Source organism: Heptranchias perlo, chromosome 3 (genome assembly GCF_035084215.1).
Source record: "Heptranchias perlo isolate sHepPer1 chromosome 3, sHepPer1.hap1, whole genome shotgun sequence".
Taxonomy (NCBI): domain Eukaryota; kingdom Metazoa; phylum Chordata; class Chondrichthyes; order Hexanchiformes; family Hexanchidae; genus Heptranchias; species Heptranchias perlo.
The window spans coordinates 1,907,656-1,926,634 of record NC_090327.1 but is presented as its reverse complement, the minus strand read 5'-3'; the positions used below and the strand labels follow the sequence as shown (position 1 = coordinate 1,926,634).

Sequence of the window (18,979 nt, the reverse complement as noted above, 5' to 3'; positions counted from 1 at the left end):
AAGAAAGACTTGCATTTATATCGCGCCTTTCACGACCTCAGGACGTCCCAAAGTGCTTTACAGCCAATTAAGTATTTTTGAAGTGTAGTCACTGTTGTAATGTAGGAAACGCGCAGCCAATTTGCGCACAGCAAGATCCCACAAACAGCAATGAGATAATGACCAGATCATCTGTTTTACTGGTGTTAGTTGAGGGATAAATACTGGCCAGGACAGATCTCCCCTGCTCTTGTTCGAAATAGTGCCATGGGATCTTTTACATCCACCTGAGAGGGCAGGCGGGGCCTCAATTTAGCATCTCATCCGAAAGACGGCACCTCCAACAGTGCAGCACTCCCTCATTACTGTAGTGTCAGCCTGGATTACGTGCTCAAGTCCCTGGAGTGGGGCTCGAACTCACAACTTTCTGACTCAGAGGTGAGTGCACTACCCACTGAGCCACGGGTGACAGTAAGTACTGGGGACCCACAGCTGTCCTCAGAGACACCCTGAGGGGTAATTAACCAGCATTCCAACTTTTGATCGCTCCTCAATGAACCCGGCAAAGTGCGTGCTTGGATGTCAGGTGAGGACAGAATCGGGCATAGTTCCGATGCCCTCCACTGTTGAATAGCCTGTCACCATTCACTGTCGAGGCTTACACATAGAAAAATAGGCACTTGGATAAGGTCCTTCAGGGCAGCCAGTGATTATGGACCCATCTTCCCAGCGAGAGCAGGCGGGTGAACAATTAAGAAAAAAAGCCCTATCTTTGGAAAACAAAACACCCCAAATATGTACTTTTTTAAAAAAAACACTGCAAATGTGCATTTCTTTCTTGTATTACATTCTTACCGCAGCACTTTCTTGTGTGGTTTGTTGGGATCCTTGAAATAAGGGACAATCCTGGGTTCATACTCCTTGCTGTCGCCAAGCTGTCCCATCTCAGCTCCGGCCTCCAGGCGTCCACTGTCATGGGGCAGCCCCCTGCTCTCCCCTGCATCCATGCACGACTCGTCTCCATCCCCCTGAGTCCAGGAGACCCGCAGCAAACTCAAGCTGCAGCCCAAGGAGAGCCCCAGGATCAGGGGCAGCGCAGGCCGGAAGAGGGGCAGCAGGGAGGTCAAACGCATTGTATAGAGAGTGCAAGAAAACAGTCAGAGAGAGAGAGAGAGAGAGACCCCAATACAAAATAAGGATCGGCTGCCAATACTGTTACGGAAATTTACTCTACTTATATTATTTAAATATTTTTTTTGTCCCAGGCACAAACAGGTATAAAACTGACACAAGCACCAATAGGCTGTAAGTGGCAAGTTTAAGCTACTAACACAATACTTCTGACTTCCAATTCCACAATCTAAGAGGCTTTAGTAAAGTGACTCAAAGTAGGGTCCTCCTACCCTCAGACTGGAACGGACAGATGAAGCTAATTTCACTCAGGGAGCCGGTTAATTTCCATTTTCAGCCTGAAGCTAGCTCCACAAAGAAGTCTCTCTAAGCACAAGACAAAAAGCAATTCACAACAACACCCCAAAGGGTGTGAAAAGTCAGCCTCAAAAGGAATTTCAATCCACGCTCGCTACAACACAATCAACAGCAAACCAAAGTTTAAAATCAGAACACGATCATTTGACAGAAATCACTAAAACTGAGTAAAACTGATCACACCATTCTTGGCAAAAAATAACTACTAACATCTCGTATAAATAAGTTTAGCTCAAACCATCAGCAGTTCAATGGTAACTGAAAATGCACAACTCCACCAGAACGCACAATAAATACTAATAGCAATGGACAAATAATACCAAGGGGACAAAAAATATCTTTAATTTCCCATAAATTCTACACCTTGTTGCCAGAAATCTTCAGTCACACTTGTTAAAATTCTACTTCAGTCCGTTTCTTTCTCTCTCTCCCATCTGCTTTGTTTTCCACATATTTGGAATTATATACCATTACAGAGAAGTAAACATTTGGTCATCGTTCCCACCGTATTCCTTGGGGGAAAATAACTTCCCTAGAATTCACAGTGTGGGTAGCGCCCACGTATGGAGGGATTTAAACAGTGTATTCAACACACAGTAAAGTGATGTTTAGACTGTTGAGAAAAAGCTTCCGATGAAATCCTTTCCAGTTTTAGATTCTGGTTCTCACTGCCAGATCCAGTGAGTGCAATCGAACAATAAGTCACTGCAGGGAAATCAGAACAGACTGGCAAGTGAGATTCTTTTCACTTTCAATCCTTATTCCAGCTCCCTTGGCAGAAAAATAAATTCTGAGAACAGGCTGGTAAATTCTTCTTGGTTTAAATGCTTGCACAGAATCCCTTACTCTCGACTCTCAGGAATGGAATCTCACAGTAAAGTACCTTCAGGTTGATGAGACTGCTAACCTCTTAACAGTCTGAATCACAGTTAAAATCTTTTTTGAGAGAAGATGGAGTCTCACGTCAAAGAGCTGCCAGACCTTAGATACTTTATCACAGACAGACTGAGGGACACGGTTTGATCAAATGCTTCACATGGTTAGTCCAGTTTAGGTCACTGCGCAAGGCTCAGGCTGCAGTCTCATTATCACAGATCATAGAGAATCGATCAGATCAAGCTGGATGTTACAGATAACCGAGCTCCTGGTCCACTTCACATCCCCGTGTTGGTCTCTGTTTGCGGTCTGAGTGCTGTCAGGCTGGGGTGCCTGGTCTCCTGCTGTTCGATAAACTCGCCTTACATTTCGGGGTCTCAGACCCAGACAGTTTCAGTGGCTGCAGAGTATCGGTGCTGTCAGGCTGGGGGGAGGGCTGTGGGGGGCTGGTCTCCTGGCTCCCTGCGCTGTCAGGCTGGAGAGGGGGGGGGGGGGGCTGGTCTCCTGGCTCCCTATGCTGTCAGGCTGCGGGCCCTGGCCTGCTCTCCTGCGCTGTCAGGCTGGGGGGGGGGGGGGCTGGTCTCCTGGCTCCCTGCGCTGTCAGGCTGGAGAGGGGGAGGGAGGGGAGAGGGGGAGGGAGGGAGGGAGGGGGGGGGGGGGGCTGGTCGCTGGTCTCCTGGCTCCCTGCGCTGTCAGGCTGCGGGCCCTGGCCTGCTCTCCTGCGCTGTCAGGCTGCGGGCCCTGGTGCTGAGTGAATTGCCTGACAGGCCGGAGACTGCAGGCTGCTGTATGCCGGTCTCAGGTCAGGCCTACGCTCTCTCTCTCTCTCTCTATGCGGGGAGTTGCCGGCTGTCCCGTTAAATCTGGGTCCCCTCAGTCTCCCTTCAACTCCGGGCCCCGCTCTCGATTTCTCCCTTCCCCCCCGCCGCTTCTCGGACCGTTAAACGCGCATGCGCAGAGCGTCGGCGTGAGGCCGCCCAGTGATTGCGAAATGTGTCCCCCCCGGGGGGGGGGGGGGGGCGGTGTGCGCACGCGCGGTAACTGCCGCGCCCCCACGTGCCGGTGAGCGGGAGGAGGGAAAACGCGGGAGAGGACGACAAAATGGACGACGTGTGAGAGCTGAGGTAAGAGGCCGGGCTGGGGGCCCGGGGGTGGAGGGGGACAGGGAGAAAATAGTAGTGCAAAGGTGATGCAAAATAACTGGGTTTGTAAATCGAGCCCACCCCCAGTCTAGTGGTCCTTGGCCCCAGTTGGCCCGTGGGGCTCCAGTTGGCCTCAGTGCCCTTTGGATTGGGAAATGGAAAATCAGCAAGGTGGGGGGGGGGGGGTGTCCCTTCCTCACACTATAGCCACACCTCACCCACCCCGACAGAAAACACCACACGCCATGTTTGAATGGCTTGCCAACCCCCCACGATTAAATAGCTTGCCAATCTTCCATGGTTGAATGGCTCGCTAACCCCCTATGGTTCAGTGGCCTCCTCCCGATGTCCCCACCATCACAGAAGCCAGTCATCAGCCAATTCGATTCACTCCACGTGATATCAAGAAACGGCTGAGTGCACTGGATACAGCAAAGGCTATGGGCCCCGACAACATCCCGGCTGTAGTGCTGAAGACTTATGCTCCAGAACTAGCCGAGCCTCTAGCCAAACTGTTCCAGTAAAGCTACAACACTGGCATCTACCCGACAATGTGGAAAATTGCCCAGGTATGTCCTGTCCACAAAAAGCAGGACAAATCCAATCCGGCCAATTACTGCCCCATCAGTCTACTCTCAATCATCACCAAACTGATGGAAGTTGTCGTCGACAGTGCTATCAAACGGCACTTACTCACCAATAACCTGCTCACCGATGCTCAGTTTGGGTTCTGCCAGGACCACTTGGCTCCAGACCTCATTACAGCCTTGGTCCAAACATGGACAAAAGAGCTGAATTCCAGTGGTGAGGTGACAGTGACTGCCCTTGACATCAAGGCAGCATTTGACCGTGAGTGGCACCAAGGAGCCCTAGTAAAATTGAAGTCAATGGGAATCAGGGGAAAAACTCTCCAGTGGCTGGAGTCATACCTAGCACAAAGGAAGATGGTAGTGATTGTTAGAGGCCAATCATCTCACCCCAGGACTTTGCTGCAGGAGTTCCTCAGGGCAGTGTCCTGGCCCAACCATCTTCCGCTGCCTCACCAATGACCTTCCCTCCATCATAAGGTCAGAAATGGGGATGTTCGCTGATGATTGTTCAGTGTTCAGTTCCATTCGCAACCCCTCAAATAATGAAGCAGTACGTGCCCGTATGCAGCAAGACCTGGACAACATCCAGGCTTGGGCTGATAAGTGGCAAGTAACATTTGAGCCAGACAAGTGCCAGGCAATGACCATCTCCAACAAGAGAGAGTCTAACCACCTCCCCTTGACATTCAACGGCATTACCATCGCCGTATCCCCCACAATCAACATCCTGGGGGTCACCATTGACCAGAAACTTAACTCAACCAGCCATATAAATACTGTGGCTACAAGAGCAGGTCAGAGGCTGGGTATTTTGTGGCGGGTGACTCACCTCCTGACTCCCCAAAGCCTTTCCACCATCTACAAGGCACAAGTCAGGAGTGTGACGGAATACTCTCCACTTGCCTGGATGAGTGCAGCTCCAACAACACTCAAGAAGCTCGACACCATCCAGGACAAAGCAGCCCGCTTGATTGGCACCCCATCCACCACCCTAAACATTCACTCCCTCCACCACCGGCGTACAGTGGCTGCAGTATGTACCATCCACAGATGCACTGCAGCAACTCGCCAAGGCTTCTTCGACAGCACCTCCCAAACCCACGACCTCTATCACCTAGAAGGACAAGGGCAGCAGGCACATGAGAACAACACCACCTGCACGTTCTCCTCCAAGTCACACACCATCCCGACTTGGAAATATATCGCCGTTCCTTCATCGTCGCTGGGTCAAAATCCTGGAACTCCCTACCTAACAGCACTGTGGGAGCACCTTCACCACATGGACTGCAGCGGTTCAAGAAGGCGGCTCACCACCACCGACTGATGGGCAATAAATGCTGTCCTTGCCAGTGACGCCCACATCCCATGAACGAATTAAAAGCTCCCATGGTTGAATGGCTCGCCAGCCTCCCATGGTTGAATGGCTCGCCAAAATTCATTGCCCAAGGTCGGGTTTCAGCCCTCCCCCCTACCCCATGAAGAATGGTTGAGGTACAATCCCCTTTACCTGTTAGTAGAAACCAACTCCCAGCAGGTCATAATAAGGAGGAGGAAGAGGGAGAGAAAAAAACTTGCTCAGAAAAAAGTACCTTAAGAAAGAAAACCATCTGAAATAAAATGGTGACAAGGTTTAATCAGATTGAGGGCGTCCAAGAAAGAAAGAAGAAAACTTGCATTTATGTAGTGCCTTTCACGTCCTCAGGATGTCCCAAAGAGCTTCACACACAAAAAGTGCAGGGGGATACTTAAAAAAGAAATTAGGAGATCAAGGAGGGGCCATGAAATAACACTGGCGAGCAAAATAAAGGAAAATCCTAAGATGTTTTATAAGTATATTAAGGGTAAGAGGATGACTAGGGAAAAAATAGGGCCCATTAGGGACAAAAATGGCAATCTGTGTGTGGAGCCAGCAGATGTAGGAGGGGTTCTAAATGAATTTTTTGCATCTGTTTTCACTATGGAGAAGGACGATGTAGACATAGAAATACGGCAGGGGGACTGTGATATACTCGAACATATTAACATCGAGCGGGAGGAGGTATTGGCGATTTTAGCAGGCCTAAAAATGGATAAATCCCCAGGCCCGGACGAAATCATAGAATCATAGAATCATAGAAGTTACAACATGGAAACAGGCCCTTCGGCCCAACATGTCCATGTCGCCCAGTTTATACCACTAAGCTAGTCCCAATTGCCTGCACTTGGCCCATATCCCTCTATACCCATCTTACCCATGTAACTGTCCAAATGCTTTTTAAAAGACAAAATTGTACCCGCCTCTACTACTGCCTCTGGCAGCTCGTTCCAGACACTCACCACCCTTTGAGTGAAAAAATTGCCCCTCTGGACCCTTTTGTATCTCTCCCCTCTCACCTTAAATCTATGCCCCCTCGTTATAGACTCCCCTACCTTTGGGAAAAGATTTTGACTATCGACCTTATCTATGCCCCTCATTATTTTATAGACTTCTATAAGATCACCCCTTAACCTCCTACTCTCCAGGGAAAAAAGTCCCAGTCTGTCTAACCTCTCCCTGTAAGTCAAACCATCAAGTCCCGGTAGCATCCTAGTAAATCTTTTCTGCACTCTTTCTAGTTTAATAATATCCTTTCTATAATAGGGTGACCAGAACTGTACACAGTACTCCAAGTGTGGCCTCACCAATGCCCTGTACAACTTCAACAAGACATCCCAACTCCTGCATTCAATGTTCTGACCAATGAAACCAAGCATGCCGAATGCCTTCTTCACCACCCTATCCACCTGTGACTCCACTTTCAAGGAGCTATGAACCTGTACTCCTAGATCTCTTTGTTCTATAACTCTCCCCAACGCCCTACCATTAACGGAGTAGGTCCTGACCCGATTCGATCTACCAAAATGCATCACCTCACATTTATCTAAATTAAACTCCATCTGCCATTCATCGGCCCACTGGCCCAATTGATCAAGATCCCGTTGCAATCCCAGATAACCTTCTTCACTGTCCACAATGCCACCAATCTTGGTGTCATCTGCAAACTTACTAACCATGCCTCCTAAATTCTCATCCAAATCATTAATATAAATAACAAATAACAGCGGACCCAGCACCGATCCCTGAGGCACACCGCTGGACACAGGCATCCAGTTTGAAAAACAACCCTCTACAACCACCCTCTGTCTTCTGTCGTCAAGCCAATTTTGTATCCAATTGGCTACCTCACCTTGGATCCCATGAGATTTAACCTTATGTAACAACCTACCATGCGGTACCTTGTCAAATGCTTTGCTGAAGTCCATGTAGACCACGTCTACTGCACAGCCCTCATCTATCTTCTTGGTTACCCCTTCAAAAAACTCAATCAAATTCGTGAGACATGATTTTCCTCTCACAAAACCATGCTGACTGTTCCTAATTAGTCCCTGCCTCTCCAGATGCCTGTAGATCCTGTCCCTCAGAATACCCTCTAACAACTTACCCACTACAGATGTCAGGCTCACTGGTCTGTAGTTCCCAGGCTTTTCCCTGCCGCCCTTCTTAAACAAAGGCACAACATTTGCTACCCTCCAATCTTCAGGCACCTCACCTGTAGTGGTGGATGATTCAAATATCTCTGCTAGGGGACCCGCAATTTCCTCCCTAACCTCCCATAACGTCCTGGGATACATTTCATCAGGTCCTGGAGATTTATCTACCTTGATGCGCGTTAAGACTTCCAGCACCTCCCTCTCTGTAATATGTACACTCCTCAAGATATCACTATTTATTTCCCCAAGTTCCCTAACATCCATGCCTTTCTCAACCGTAAATACCGATGTGAAATATTCATTCAGGATCTCACCCATTTCTTGTGGTTCCGCACATAGATGACCTTGTTGATCCTTAAGAGGCCCTACTCTCTCCCTAGTTACCCTTTTGCCCTTTATGTATTTGTAGAAGCTCTTTGGATTCACCTTTGCCTGATCTGCCAAAGCAATCTCATATCCCCTTTTTGCCCTCCTGATTTGTATCCCAGGCTACTGTGTGAGGCAAAGGAGGAGATTGCGGGGGCTCTGACGCATATATTCAGAACCTCTCTGGCCACAGGGGATGTGCCAGAGGACTGGAGAACCGCTAATGTAATACCATTATTCAAGAAGGGGAGTAGGGAAAAACCGGGGAACTACAGGCCAGTGAGCCTAACATCAGTGGTAGGAAAATTATTGGAAAAAATTCTGAAGGACAAAATTAGTCTCCACTTGGAGAAGCAAGGATTAATCAGGGATAGTCAACATGGCTTTGTCAAGGGAAGATCATGTCTGACTAATTTGATTGAATTTTTTGAGGGGGTGACTAGGCGTGTGGATGAGGGTAACGCAGTGGATGTGGTGTACATGGATTTCGGTAAGGCCTTCGATAAAGTCCCCCACAGGAGACTGGTCAAGAAGGTACGAGCCCATGGAATCCAGGGTGCCTTGGCACTTTGGATACAAAACTGGCTTAGTGGCAGAAGGCAGAGGGTGATGGTCGAAGGTTGTTTTTGTGACTGGAAGCCTGTGGCCAGTGGGGTACCACAGGGATCGGTGCTGGGTCCCTTGCTGTTTGTGGTCTACATTAACGACTTGGATATGAATGTAAAAGGTATGATCAGTAAGTTCGCTGATGATACAAAGATTGGTAGGGTGGTAAATAGCGAGGAGGATAGCCTCAGTCTGCAGGACGATATAGATGGGTTGGTCAGATGGGCGGAACAGTGGCAAATGGAATTTAACCCGGAAAAGTGCGAGATGATGCACTTTGGAGGGACTAACAAGGCAAGGGAATACACAATGAATGGGAGGACCCTAGGCAAGACAGAGGGATCTTGGTGTGCAAGTTCACAGATCCCTGAAGGCGGCGGAACAGGTAGATAAGGTGGTAAAGAAGGCATATGGGATACTTGCCTTTATTAGCCGAGGCATAGAATATAAGAGCAAGGAGGTTATGATGGAGCTGTATAAAACACTGGTTAGGCCACAGCTGGAGTACTGTGTGCAGTTCTGGTCGCCACACTACAGGAAGGATGTGATCGCTTTGGAGAGGGTGCAGAGGAGATTCACCAGGATGTTACCAGGGCTGGAGCGCTTCAGCTATGAAGAGAGACTGGGAAGATTGGGTTTGTTTTCCTTGGAGCAGAGGAGGCTGAGGGGGGACATGATTGAGGTGTACAAAATTATGAGGGGCACAGATAGGATGGATACTAAGGAGCTTTTTCCCTTCGTTGTGGGTTCTATAACAAGGGGACATCGATTCAAGGTAAAAGGCGGGAGGTTTAGAGGGGATTTGAGAAAGAACTTTTTCACCCAGAGGGTGGTTGGAGTCTGGAACTCACTGTCTGAAAGGGTTGTGGAGGCAGGAACCCTCACAACATTCAAGAAGCATTTGGATGAGCACTTGAAATGCCATAGCATACAAGGCTACGGACCAAATGCTGGAATATGGGTTTCGAGTAGCCAGGGCTGATGGCCGGCGCGGACACGATGGGCCGAAGGGCCTCTATCCGTGCTGTATAACTCTATGACTCTATGATCTCATTGAACCTCACAAGCTCGAGGGGCTGAATGGCCTCCTGTTCCTATGAGTTTTGGAAATAAATAATTTACACCCCACCCACGCCACAGACTACACAATGGAAGATATGTTGGTGCTATTTATTGATGTGAGAAATTATATAATTATTTTAGATGCTGTTGAGTCCTTTAAAGAGTATCATAAAAGTATTTTTTTCTTGTTACTTTTGGGCTGCCACTTCCCACCTCGAAAGAAGTTGACTGTTGGTGTATGTTTGCCCAGATACCAGAGCCCTCCAGTACCTCACGCAAGCAAGCAAGTCACAGTGAGTACGAGTATGCTATTTGTTTGGGCAGGAATCATCACGGGTGAATTCAGTCTTGCCCCAACTTGGTGTCCATGTTTTGAGCAAAGAGGTCGGCAGTCGGGACTCGGGAGAGATCGGCAATCGGGGCTCGGGGAGATCGGCAATCAGGGCTGGGGGAGATCGGCAATCGGGGCTGGGGGGAGATCGGCAATCGGGGCTGGAAGAGATCAGCAATTGGGGCTGGGGGAGATCAGCAATCGGGGCTGGAGGAGATCGGCAATCGGGGCTGGGGGGAGATCGGCAATCGGGGCTGGGGGAGATCGGCAATCGGGGCTGGAGGAGATCGGCAATCGGGGTTGGGGGAGATCGGCAATCGGGGCTGGGGGGAGATCGGCAATCGGGGTTGGGGGAGATCGGCAATCGGGGCTGGGGGGAGATCGGCAATCGGGGCTGGGGGAGATCGGCAATCGGGGCTGGAGGGAGATGCACTTTGGGAGCCCAATTTAAACATTTTAATGAAGTTTCCCACCTCTCCACAGCAGTACACTCGAACACGCCAATATCCGCCGCCGTAAAAAAGGTTGTGTGCGCATGCGCAGCGGATTGGGGCCGCGTTCCCCATATTTCGCTCCCCCCTCAACCCTCTCCCGCCTGTTATGGGGGGTTAATATCGAGGCCATTATTTCACAGTTTGAGTGGTCAATCTATGGAACAGGCTTCCTAGGGAGACAGTGGAATCAGATAGTGGTGATCCATTCAAATGCGAATCAAATCGATTTCTTTCAGAAAATAATATTATGTGATGCAGTATATGAGTAATTTGAGACATGATCTGTCGAGTGCTTCGGAGACTTCCCAAAGCTCTCCACCACTGGGGGTTTTCCTCACCTCATATCTGGGTCAGTTCTAGACTCATTGACAGAGATTGATTGCCGTGATTAGTCAACAACTCCATTATCGTTGTACCATGCGACTACCAGGTAGGAGGTGAACTAGTTGGATCATGATCTTTTTTCGTCTAGCAATTCCTATGCTCCTATGTCAGAGTTCTTTTCACAGTCCTTTAATTACCTATTTGTTGATTCTTACATGAAGCAAGGGTGTCCCCCTTGAGTTTTCTCTCCTTTCTGTGACATGGGAAAGAATGATTACTCGGACTGAACTCAAAATCCCCAGGCTGCTGCCCAGATATATACTTCACTGCCTTTGAAGTAGAAGCCAGCTTCCTTGAATGATGCTCCCAGATTCTTTCTCAAAAGACCAATAATTATACTCAGACTGGCAAAAGGTGGGAAGTGGTGTTTCACAAGGATTGGTGCTAAGTCCACTGTTGTTCACCATTTATAGAATCATAGAAAGGTTGTAACATGGAAGGCGGCCATTCGGCCCATCGAGTCCGTACCGGCTCTATGGAAGAGCAATCCAGCTAGTCCCATTCCCCTGCCCTTTTCCAGTAGCCCTGCAAATTTTTTCTTTCAAGTAGTTATCCAGTTCCCTTTTGAAGGCCATGATTGAATCTGCCTCCACCACCCCCTCGGGCAGTGCATTCCAGATCATAACCACTCGCTGTGTAAAAAAGATTTTCCTCAGTTCTGGTCGCCACACTACAGGAAGGATGTGATCGCTTTGGAGAGGGTGCAGAGGAGATTCACCAGGATGTTACCAGGGCTGGAGCGCTTCAGCTATGAAGAGAGACTGGGAAGATTGGGTTTGTTTTCCTTGGAGCAGAGGAGGCTGAGGGGGGACATGATTGAGGTGTACAAAATTATGAGGGGCACAGATAGGATGGATACTAAGGAGCTTTTTCCCTTCGTTGAGGGTTCTATAACAAGGGGACATAGATTCAAGGTAAAAGGCGGGAGGTTTAGAGGGGATTTGAGAAAGAACTTTTTCACCCAGAGGGTGGTTGGAGTCTGGAACTCACTGTCTGAAAGGGTTGTGGAGGCAGGAACCCTCACAACATTCAAGAAGCATTTGGATGAGCACTTGAAATGCCATAGCATACAAGGCTACGGACCAAATGCTGGAATATGGGATTAGAGTAGACAGGGCTGATGGCCGGCGCGGACACGATGGGCCGAAGGGCCTCTATCCGTGCTGTATAACTCTATGACTCTATGACTCTATGACTCATGTCACCTTTGGTTCTTTTGCCAATCACCTTAAATTTATGTTCTCAGGTTCTTGACCCTTCCGCCAATGGGAACAGTTTCTCTTTATCTACTCTGTCTTGACCCTTCATGATTTTGAACACCTCTATTAAATCTCCTCTCAACCTTCTCTCTTCCAAGTAGAACAACCCCAGCTTCTCCAGTCTATCTATGTATCTGAAGTCCTTCATCCCCGAAATCATTCTAGTAAATCTCTTCTGCACCCTCTCTAAGGCTTTCACATTTTTCCTAAAGTGCGGTGCTCAGAACTGGACACAATACTCCAGTTGTGACTGAACAAGTGTTTCATAAAGATTCATCATAACCTCCTTGCTTTTGTACTCTATGCCTCTATTTATAAAGCCCAGGGACCGAAAGCCAATAAATCCCCAGGACCTGATAATCTGCATCCCAGAGTCCTAAGAGAGGTAGCCATGGAAATAGTGGATGCATTAGTTGTCATGTTCCAAAATTCTATAGAAAATGGAACAGTTCCTACAAATTGGAGAGTGGCAAATGTAACCCCACTATTTAAAAAAGGAGGGAGAGAGAAAACAGGGAACTACAGACCGGTTAGCCTAACATCAGTAGTGGGAAAATGCTAGAATCTATTATAAAGGATGTGATAACAGGACACTTAGAAAATATTAACGGGATTAGACAAAGTCAACATGGATTTATGAAAGGGAAATTGTGTTTGACGAACCTACTGGAGTTTTTAGAGGATGTAACTGGTAGAATAGATAAGGGAGAACCAGTGGATGTGGTTTATTTGGATTTTCAGAAGGCCTTTGATAAAGTCCCACATAAGAGGTTAGTGTGAAAAATTAAAGCACATGGGGTTGGTGGTAATATATTGGCATGGAATGAAAATTGGTTAACAGACAGGAAACAGAGAGTAGGAATAAATGGGTCTTTTTCAGGGTGGCAGGCAGTGACTAGTGGGGTACCGCAGGGATCAGTGCTTGGGCCCCAGCTATTCACAATATATATCAATGATTTGGATGAGGGAACCAAATGTAATATTTCCAAGACAGGCGGGAGGAGGTTGGGGGTTAAACCCTAAAAAACAGGGAACGCATCCCCGACCCCCGTGTACTTGCCCGTTGCCGTTTTTACGCCGGCAGGTAGCAAGTCATGCGTGCTTCTCATCTTGAAGAGGTGGGACACTTCATTACCGTATTTAAATCAGGGTCCCACAGTGCAATTGGGAGCCTGATTTAAACTTAACTGTTGCCGGCCGGGTTTCCCAGGGCTCGGGAAACCCGGCAGCGAAAGGGAGGTTGGAGCTGCCGGCTGCAGAGGGTAAATGCTTTTTATAGCCTCCTCGTGGGCCAGGAGGAGCAGGAGTGTTCCTCCAGACCCCTCAAAGAACCCTTCGGCCTCCCCCCTGCCGATCGCGGTCTCTCTCTAGCCCCTGCTGCGATCGCCGCCTGTCATGGGTTGGGGGGGGGGTTCATATCGAGGCCAAAGACTTCTGCAATTTCAGTTTGCCATGACTCCCCCTAAATTGTTGTCACAATCATAAATAATGAACTCCATTTCTCCTCACAGTGGCAAACTTGAACATATTGTCTGATGTGGTTTTAAAGCAAATTTGACCTGATGGGAATCTTCCTACACAGTGCAAAACACACGCAAGCCACCTTCCTTTGAAGCTAGTAGCTATTCTCCAGACGGTGTCTGTGTATTTGGCTCACTTTCCCCAATGCATAAAGCCCAGCTAAGAATATATAGCTGAAAATATATGGTACAGGAATAATTTTTGATGTAACGATGTGTCTGTCCATTCCACAAGTCTGGCATGTAGCACAAACCCTTATGTCAACATGTTCCATGAGGCCACAGTTACTGCAAAACTCTTTGTATAATTTGATTGTGTGGGAAAGTAGAGTTGAGGTCGAAGATCAGCCATGATCTTATTGAATGGCAGAGCAGGCTTGAGGGGCTGTATGGTCTACTCCTGCTCCTATTTCTTATGCATGTTTCTTTTCTGTGATAATAAACAATGCTGATTTTTTATTCGTTTTCTCCCATTACTTCCTCTCTCTTCTGGAGAACTATAGGCCCTGCCTCAGGTGTCATACCAGTTAAACTGCCACCGAGGGTTCACTCAGTTCCAATCTTCCCTTGCTAGGTTTATTACCTTGGAATCACCTTGATTCAGAGCCCATTGTCTTTGCTGTGTCCAATGCACTCAGCTACTTCTTAACTGGGACCAATGTACTCGCGGGGTGCTTCACTAGTGTTCTGGGGGAGGGTTTAACCTAATTTGGCAGGGGACGGGCACCAGGATGTAGCATTAGAAAGGACAAACAAGAAGCACAAAGGATTGGAAGAGACAGATAGCACTAGAGTAAGAATAGTACAGTATTAGGTGGGATCAGACTAAGAGAGAATACGAGAAGGTCTGAGATATGTTTAGTGTGCACATGTGTAAGCGCACAAAGCATGGTGAACCAGGTTGGTGAGCTGCAGGCGCAAATAGCCACATGGGAATATGATGTAGCCACGACAACAGAGACCTGGCTCAAAAAAGGGCAGGATTGGGTACTAAATATTCCTAGATACAAGGTGTTCAGGAAAGATAGGGAAGGGAAAAAAAGAGGGCAGGTGGCAGTATTGATTAAGGAGAATATTGCAGTGCTGGAGAGAGAGGGTGTCCTTGAGGGGTCAAGAACAGAATCTATTTGGATAGAGTTAAAAAACAATAGAGGTGCTAGGTGTATTCTATAGGCCACCAACTAGTGGGAAGGATATAGAGGAGCAAACTTGCAGGGAAATTACAGAGAGGTGCAAAAGCCATAGAGTAGTGATAACGGGGGACTTCAACTATCCTAATATAGACTGGGATAGTAATAATAAGGGACAAAGAGGGGGAGGAATTTTTGAAGTGTGTTCAGGAGAACTTTCTTGACCAGTACATTTCCAGCCCAATGAGGAAGCAGGCATTGCTGGACTTGGTTCTGGGGAATGAGCAAGCCAAGTGGAGCAAGTGTCTGTGAGGGAACATTTAGGGAACAGCGATCATAGTATCATAACGTTTAGAATAGCTATGGAAAAGGACACGGACCACTCTAAAGTAAAAATACTCAATTGGAGGAGGTCCAATTTCAGTGGGATGAGAACGGATATGGCCCCGGTAAATTGGAATCAAAGATTGGCAGGCAAAACTGTAATCGAACAATGGGCGACCTTTAAAGAGGAGATGGATCGGGTACAGTCTAGGTACAGTCCCACGAGGGAGAAAGGCAGGGCAACTAAAGCCAGAGGTCCCTGGATGACAAAAGAGATAGAGAGTCAGATGAAGCAGAAAAAAGGGGTGTATGACAGATGTCAGGTTGATAAAGTAAACAGTGAGGAGGACAGATAGACTTCAAGAGGATGTAGACAGGCTGATGGCATGGGCGGACACGTGGCAGATGAAATTTAACGTAGAAAAATGTGAATTGATACATTTCGGTAGGAAGAACGAGGCGAGGCAATATAAACTAGAGGGTACAACTTCAAAAGGGGTACCGGAACAGAGAGATCTGGGGATACATGTGCACAAGTCGTAGAAGGTGGCAGGGCAGGTTGAGAAAGTTGTTAAAAAAGCATACGGGATATTGGGCTTTATGAATAGAGGCATAGAGTACAAAAGTTTGGAAGTCATGATGAACCTTTATAAAACACTGGTTCGACCACAACTGGAGTATTGTGCCCAGTTCTGGGCACTGCACATCAGGAAAGATGTGAAGGCCTTAGAGAGAGTGCAGAAGAGATTTACTAGAATGATTCCAGGGATGAGGGACTTTAGTTATGTGGATAGACAGGAGAAGCTGGGGTTGTTCTCCTTGGAACAGAGACAGTTGCAAGGAGATTTGATAGAGGTGTTCAAAACCATGAAGGGTCCTGACAGAGTAAATAGAGAGAAACTGTTCCCATTGGTGGAAGGGTCAAGGACCAGAGGACATAGATTTAAGGTGATTGGCAAAAGAACCAAAGGTGACATGAGGAAAATCTTTTTTACACAGCGAGTGGTTAGGATCTGGAATGCACTGCCTGAGGGGGTGGTGGAGGCAGATTCAATCATGGCCTTCAAAAGGGAACTGGATAAGTACTTGAAAGGAAAAAACTTGCAGGGTTATGGGGAAAAGGCGGGGGAGTGGGACTAGCTCTAGAGAGGGTGTCCTTGAGGGGTCAAGAACAGAATCTATTTGGATAGAGTTAAAAAACAATAGAGGTGCTAGGTGTATTCTATAGGCATAGAGCCGGTGTGGACTCGATGGGCTGAATGGCCTTCTTCCGTGCTGCAACCTATCTATGATTTATGATTCTATGACACAAGTGTGAACCAGGCTGTATATTGAAAGTTCAGAGGGGAAGTGAAAAAGGAAATAAGAGGGGTAAAGAGAGAGTATGAGAATAGACTGGCGGCCAACATAAAAGGGAATCCAAAAGTCTTCTATAGGCATGTAAATAGTAAACAGGTCGTAAGAGGAGGGGTGGGGCCAATTGGGGACCAAAAAGGAGATCTACTCATGGAGGCAGGGGGCATGGCTGAAGCACTAAATGAGTACTTTGCATCTGTCTTTACCAAGGAAGAAGATGCTGCCAAAATCACAGTAAAAGAGGAGGTAGTTGAGATACTGGACGGGCTAAAAATTGATAAAGAGGAGGTACTAGAAAGGCTATAATCTGCCAAACATCCTTAGATACGAGGGTGGTGCCAGAGGACTGGAGAATTGCAATTGCTCAAAAAAGGGTGTAAGGATAAACCCGGCAACCTCAGGCCAGTCAGTTTAATCTCGGTGGTGGGGAAGCTTATAGAAACGATAATCTGGGACAAAATCAATAGTCACTTGGACAATGGATTAATAAAGGAAAGCCAGCACAGATTTGTTAAAGCCAAGTCGTGTTTAACTAACTTGATTCCGTTTTTTGATGAGGTAACAGAGAGGGTAGATGAGGGTAGTGTGGTTGATGTTATGTATATGGACTTTCAAAAGGCGTTTGATAAAGTGACATAATAGGCTTGTCAGCAAAATTGATGCCCATGGAATAAAGGGGGCAGTGGCAGCATGGATAGGAAATTGGCTAAGTGACAGGAAACAGAGAGTAGTGGTGAACGGTTGTTTATCGGACTGGAGGAAGGTATACAGTGGTGTTCCCCAGGGGTCGGTACTAGGACCACTGCTTTTTTTGATATATATTAATGTCTTGGACTTGGGTGTACAGGGCACAATTTCAAAATTTAGAAATGGCAAAAAACTTGGAAGTGTAATAAACAGTGAGAAGGATAGTAATAGACTTCAAGAGGATGTCGGCAGGCTAGTGGAATGGGCGGGCGCATGGCAGATGAAATTCAACGCAGAGAAGCGTGAAGTGATACATTTTGGCAGGAAGAGCAAGGAGAAACAATATAAACTAAATGGTACAATTCTAAAGGGGGTGTAGGAACAGAGACTTGGGGGTATATGTGCACAAATCTTTGAAGGTGGCAGGACAGGTTGAGAAAGCAGTTAAAAAAGCATATGGGATCCTGGGCTTTATAGTGGTGGTTAGGATCTGGAATGCACTGCCCGAGGGGGTGGTGGAGGCAGATTCAATCATGGCCTTCAAAAGGGAACTGGATAAGTACTTGAAAGGAAAAAATCTGCAGGGCTTCAGGGATAGGGTGGGGGAGTGGGACTAGCTGGCTTGCTCTTGCATAGAGCGGGCGCGGACTCGATGGGCCGAATGGTCTCCTTCCGTGCTATAACCTTTCTAAGATTCGATGATTATAAATAGAGGCATAGAGTACAAAAGCAAGAAAGTTAAGTTGAACCTTTATAAAACACTGGTTCGGCCACAACTGGAGTATTGTGTCCAATTCTGGACTCCGCACTTTAGGAAGAATGTGAAGGCCTTAGAGAGAATCCAGAGGAGATTTACTAGAATGGTTCCAGGGATGAGGGACTTCAATTATGTGGATAGGCTGGAGAAGCTGGGCTTGTTCTCCTTAGAGCAGAGAAGGTTGAGAGAAGATTTGATAGAAGTGTTCAAAATCATGAAGGGTTTAGATAAAGTAAATAAAGAGAAACTGTTCCCATTAGAGGAAGGGTTGAGAACCAGAGGACACAGATTTAAGGTGATTGGCAAAAGAACCAAAGGCGACATGAGAAAAAACCTTTTTTACACAGTGAGTGGTTATGATCTGGAATGCACTGCCCGATGGGGTGGTGGAGGCAGATTCAATCGTGGCTTTCAAAAAGGAATTGGATAAATACTTGAACGGAAAAAATTTGCAGGTCTACAGGGAAAGAGCGGGGGAATGGGACTAACTGGATTGCTCTTACAAAGAGCCGGCACAGGCTCGATGGGCCAAATGGCCTCCTTCTGTGCTGTAACAATTCTATTATTCTCTGAATGTCATGTGGTATGAACATTACATTACAAAGTGACTACAGTTTAAAAGTACTTCATTGGTTGTGAAGCACTTTGGGTCGTCCTGAGGTCATGAAAGGCGATATATAAATTCAAGTTATAGAACCTTGGTTAGACCACACTTGGAATACTGTGAACAGTTCTGATCTCCATATTATAAAAAGGATATTGAGGCATTGGAGAAGGTGCAAAAAAGATTTACTAGAACGACACCAGAACTGAGAGGTTACTATATTAGGTACTGCGCAGGAGTTTGGTTAGCCGTGCCTGTGCTAACCAATTAGTCCCATTCCCCTGCTCTTTCCCCAGAGCCCTGTAAATTTTTTCCCTTCAGGTATTTATCCAATTCCCTTTTGAAAGTTACTATTGAATCTGCTTCCACCGCCCTTTCAGGCAGCGCATTCCAGATCATAACAACTCGCTGCATAAAAAATGTTTCCTCATGTCGCCTCTGTATCTTTTGCCGATCACCTTAAATCTGTGTCCTCTGGTTACCGACCCTTCTGTCACCCGAAACAGTTTCTCCT

General features: G+C 47.2%; 1 protein-coding gene and 1 long non-coding RNA gene across 2 annotated transcripts in view; one reads left to right on the top strand and one right to left on the bottom strand.

Annotated features, from left to right (window-relative positions):
- The window catches only part of chpf2 (chondroitin polymerizing factor 2), a 35,035-nt gene extending 31,737 nt beyond the window's left edge, over positions 1–3,298 (bottom strand). Inside the window, exon 1 of the mRNA XM_067977555.1 lies at positions 835–3,298. Within this exon, the coding sequence (XP_067833656.1) occupies positions 835–1,112 (278 nt within the window). The 5' untranslated portion in view covers positions 1,113–3,298. The remainder of the gene's footprint in view (positions 1–834) is intronic.
- Positions 3,295–18,979, top strand: part of LOC137309305 (uncharacterized) — a 55,105-nt gene continuing 39,420 nt past the window's right edge. Inside the window, exons 1-2 of the long non-coding RNA XR_010959813.1 lie at positions 3,295–3,467; positions 9,841–9,912. This is a non-coding gene — a long non-coding RNA (uncharacterized lncRNA). The remainder of the gene's footprint in view (positions 3,468–9,840; positions 9,913–18,979) is intronic.